This window comes from Embiotoca jacksoni, unplaced genomic scaffold (assembly GCF_022577435.1).
Source record: "Embiotoca jacksoni isolate LCO1_2020_lvr unplaced genomic scaffold, fEmbJac1.0.p SCAF_15, whole genome shotgun sequence".
Lineage (NCBI taxonomy): Eukaryota > Metazoa > Chordata > Actinopteri > Embiotocidae > Embiotoca > Embiotoca jacksoni.
The window spans coordinates 9,059,504-9,064,608 of NW_027185285.1; the positions used below are offsets into that span (position 1 = coordinate 9,059,504).

Genomic DNA, 5,105 nt, shown 5'->3' on the forward strand with positions numbered 1-5,105 from the left:
GCATAATCTTGCAATGTTTGAGTCTGACACTCGCGCTGCAGGCATCAACTATCTGGCATTGCAGAATGATTTATGTTGCCTTCAGAACATTATTCATGGGTCCTTTCCTCGTAATTTCTAAATAAGTAACTCTCAGTAAAGTTCCTGGTAAGATCAGGATTTGGCTTTAAAAAAAAAAAAAAAAGAAGACTGAAAAGGAGACTTTCTCAATGACACACTTTCATGTCAAAAATAATTCCTAAAACCTGCTTGTGACAAATACTGTAGCATAACAAGATGAACCTGTTAACCTTGTAGAATTACACACTTATTTGCCTGTGAATGACGGACAAAGACAAACAACAGGGTTGCGTATTTGTTCATGTAATGCTCAAGTAAATCAGTGCTTATTTGTTGTAAAAACAACATGCAATTCTTGATTTAAAAAATGGCTGATTTTGTGAAGGGGATTTTTCAGACATGCAGCAGCTGGTCTGCAAAAAAAATGGCAATAAAAGTTTAATTCGGTGGCAGTCAAAACAACAAAACAACCGTTTTATGAAAATGAATGCCGTTTGTCTCAAACTGACTTCCTCTCTTGCCTGTCCAACGCGTGTGTAACGCGTGATAATCTACATGCTCCCTTAAAGTTCTGTAATCTTCAGCGTTTGTGTTGAGCTACTTAGAAACATGTGAGCGTAATATAAATGAAAAGCTCGTGTTATTCAAGTTCAGCACAGAATCCCTCGACGAGACATGCCCTCACAATTAGGAAATAATGCAGCACTCGCTTTAGTTGATGCACTTTAATGGGGCCAATTCCCTGACAAATATGCAGTTACTCAAGTTACTAAAACACATTGGCACAGTGAAACTCCGGGCTTTGGGAAACCACCAAGCCTTAATGCCATCAGAAAGGGCTCACAGTGTGCTTAGTATTCACATCTACAAGAGTTTCTTGTTAGACTGATGTTCTTACATATGCTACAATGTCCTGCTGGTATTGTACTTGTGCATAATTTTCTACAGTGCACTTCTTGCTTGTCATAAATTTAAAATCGTATTTGAAAGCAACTCTCATTAAATTGTTAAGAGTCTTAGGGTGCGATGTTGATGTTGAGGATGTTACTGGAGCAGTACTCCAAACAGGACATTATATAAAGTGCAGTGATACTTAAAAGTGCTGTAGAAAATGATTGATTTTCTTACAGAGCAGACAGCTCCTCTCTGCACGGGAGAAAGAGAGAGAGAAGCGCAACGTTACCTAATTGTTATCGGAAGGTTATCCTGTCAGAGTGGCGGGGCCGGGGGGGGGGACTGGGCGGGGGGGGGGGGGTCAGATGATGATGGTGGTGATGATGAGGATGATGCATGAACTGCTATGTTACGTGAACGTCGGTTGGAGCTCTCCGCTGGATGGCAGAGGGAGGGGTAAAGAGGGAGGGGTAAAGAGGTGTGTGTGTGGGGGGGGTGGGGGGGGGGGGTGGCACAGAGGGAGGCGGTCTCAGAAACGCACACACAAACAGGGTCCCGTTGGTTCAAGTGAGGATAGTGACCGGACCCGAGCTGAACTCGACGTTACAAATAGAAGCTGCGGCATTCCAAGTGGAGCAGAGTGAAGGTGCGCCACGCCGGTGATAATATTGAGTAAACAGCGCTGAGTGGACCTGCAGTATTACACCGGAGAGAGACACCGAGAGCAAAGCGCTTCTTGTTGAACCGAACCAAGATACGCTCGGAGACGCGGACGGGAGCGATGCGCCGCGGCGGAGAAAACTAATTATTCTACCAAGGTAAAAGGATTTCACGATCATTTCCGACAGTTATATTTCTAAAAAGTCTGGATATTTGACATTGTATTTTACTATATTTACGTCAGCAACAATTGTTGTTAAAACCTATTACCTGTCATTTCAAAGTGATGTGGGAAAAAGTTTCATCATTCCGTTTTATGAATTGTATTCCCTCAAGTCATTGCTTAGAATAACTTTTGAGTTTCTGCCATTTAAAAAAAAAAAAATTTTTACTTTTACATGAACACAATACACTAACGTTAAAACTCTTTCAATTAATTGTAAGTTTTAATTTCAAGTTTCAAATTTAATGATGAAGCTAATGATGCTGAGAGAAGTAGAGCAGTCAGGTCAGCGCTGGTTGTTTCAGGAAACCGACAGCAGATCACTGTCCCTGTCAGACATGTGGGTCAGTGCTGATGAAGCAAGCAAAGCAAACAGACCGGAAACCGATCCAGAATTACTTGAGTCAGGTTCAATAAAGATGACCGATAGAATATAATGAGGAACAAGAAACACACCAGGAGATGAGCTCATAAATATTTAACTCTCAAATTAAGTAAGAAAAAATATAGGTCAAACTGAACAGATTAATGTCACCCTATGACACGTATTTACTTCTTATTGTATTTAAAAGGGATGCTGTGTACCACATGTGTAGTTAATCAACTTTATGTTTACAACATGCATTGTCTCATATTGAACGTATAATGAGGCTGTAAAGTTATGGCACAAGTTGCTCCCGTTTTATTGTAGACATATAATGGTGTTACGTAATATTGTGTCATAATACCTCTTGCGTAACCACTAAATCCCTCTTCTCCTCGCCTCCTGTAATTTGATCACTAGGTGGCACTGTTGGTCCATTCTCCCCTTCCAGAGATCCTGAGAGTTAAGTGAGCACTCAGCACCACACAGCGGTACTCTCCACTCTCAGCTGCAAGGAAAGCCATTGTGATGTTTGAGGGGGAGTCCCAAGAGATGAGGGGGCAGCAGGATGGGCCTGTGCTCCATGCCATGGAGTCACCTGCAGTAGTGACTTCTGGTGGAGACAGAGGAGGAGGAGGAGGAGGAGGAGGAGCACGGCCTCTGTCCTTCACAGATGAAGCCGTGTCCATCCTGACCTCTAGTAGCCTGTTGGCCCGCTCCCTGCTAGGTCGCACCTCGGCGATCAAGCGCAAAGAGAGTCCTGCTTCCAGCATCCGACGCAAGCGCGAGTTCATCCCTCATGACAAAAAGGATGAAGGCTACTGGGACAAGAGAAAGAAGAACAACGAGGCAGCTAAGCGTTCGCGAGAGAAGCGGCGTGTGAATGACATCGTCCTGGAGAGCCGTGTACTGGCACTGCTGGAGGAAAACGCTCGTCTCAGGGCGGAGCTGCTGGCCCTCAAATTTCGCTTCGGCCTGGTAAAAGACCCCTCCAACACCCCGATTCTGCCCCTCACCACAGCTCCTCACCACACCGCTCAAGCCTTGACTCCTCACTATTATCTCCACAGAGGGGACGCAGCCCTCCAAAGCTCCTCAGCACCACCTCCAAACAACCAGACGGGCCAGTCGAGCAGCAGAGGCTCCAGGGATCCTGGTAACATGTCGGAGGACTCAGGATTCTCTACACCAGGTGGGTCCAGTGTGGGCAGCCCAATCTTCTTCGAAGACCAGCTTAGCGACCATGGCAAATTATCACCACAGAGAGCAGAGGAGCTGGGTTACGACCTCCATCACTCGCCTGCCGATGTCCACCACACTGCCGGAATCACCGGAGGAAGGCTAGAGCAAGCAGAGGCGATGAAAAACCTTCCTCACAAGCTACGTTTCAAGGTGCCCGGAAACAGCGACGTGGGCGATGCTTTGGGTGAAAGCACCGCCAGGAGTAGCCCCATGCTCTCCGCTGCGGGACGGGAAGGTCCGAGAGAAACTGTCAAAGGGCTGAGCGCAGGGGAAGCAGGAGCAGGACACTGTACTGGCTCCTGGCTCCAGCAGCTGGAGGGGGAGGAGGGCAGGAGAGGTAGACAGTCCCCTCAGTACAATGCTCCAACTGCCGGCTACGGCCTCCAGTCTGCTCCCACACAAGGACAAAGCGAGGCCCAGTATCAACACGAGAACACTCACCTGAAGTCTCAGCTCAACTGTCTCAGTGAGGAGGTGGCTCAGCTGAAGAAGCTTTTCACAGAGCAGCTCATGGCCAAAATCAACTGAGGACCAACGCTGGGAGTCAGTCACTCTTTTACCAGTGTCGAAACTTTTAAAAGGACAAACTTTTACCAGAAGAGAGCTGAGAAATTCAGCAGAAAAGCAGCAGTGCTGGACCATGCAGCTGTTCAAAAGGACTTTCAAGTTGAGCCAACGATGCGTTTTTATTTCAAATATTGTATTATATTGTATTAAATGTCTTCAAACACACCACTCGTACTCTGCAGTCTAACAACTACACAATCTCAGCTCCTATCGATGTTGCTCAGGCTGGGAGTCTTATCTGTAAGTGTTGAGTGGATAATAGTCTTTCTATTGCATACACTGTGACAACTCAAAAACACACAACATGCATAAAAAATTTTACGTCATGTAATTTCAATGCATGCCTCACACCATACAGACACCACAGGTTCTGAAGCCACATTAAATTCAACTGGAAGTCAGCCAGCAGGTTGTTAACACACTACGATGCGGGAAGTGGTTGCAGTTTAGTAATTACAAAAGGTATGACTTACTGCACAAGGTTTCCCACCACTGAGACAGGTCAGCTGAAAACCTGGAAACAGAAACAGAAACCAGAAATATCTGATTTTAGCTTCACTGGTCTCAAAGGCTAAAAGAAAGGTTTGTCCCGAGTCAGATTACTCACACAATACACGTGTTAGGTTTGTTACATGTCATACTGTAATCTCTAGGGTGCGCTCTTTTTTTTAGGAAATACACTGTAACATGTACTGTTTTGATGTTTTACATCCCCGGTTTGTCTTTGTCCAGTTTGAACATATTTTATTACTTCTCCGTTACCTGTACTGAGGTGATGACGATAATTTTATGTCTGCTGTCTCTGTGCATTTTCATATAGAAAATAATAATAAAAAAAAAATTGGACAATTTAAGCATAATGGTGAGTTCGTCTTTGCTCTGGGAAAACCATTAAAAGGGCACTCCACCTGAAGTCTTGGACCGGGCTTAAAAAATAAACAAAGTGAAGTTGGAAATAAGTATTAAGGAGTCTCAGAAAAAAAAAAAAAAAAAAAAAAAAAAATTGAGTTGCAATAAGGGAAATGCAGTTCTTTTGTAGGATGAACCTTCACTATAAATCAGGATAATCAGGCCGCGGCACTTTAAATCACCGCA

The 5,105-nt window shown here is 44.7% G+C and overlaps 1 protein-coding gene across 1 annotated transcript; it reads left to right on the plus strand.

The window, feature by feature from the left end:
- The first annotated feature begins 1,486 nt into the window (after positions 1 to 1,486).
- On the plus strand, positions 1,487 to 4,864 carry nfil3-6 (nuclear factor, interleukin 3 regulated, member 6). The gene is made up of 2 exons (XM_069149347.1): positions 1,487 to 1,772; positions 2,622 to 4,864. Exon 2 carries the CDS (start codon positions 2,730 to 2,732, stop codon positions 3,969 to 3,971), a length of 1,242 nt encoding a protein of 413 aa, XP_069005448.1. The 5' UTR covers positions 1,487 to 1,772; positions 2,622 to 2,729; the 3' UTR covers positions 3,972 to 4,864.
- Positions 4,865 to 5,105: the final 241 nt, after the last annotated feature.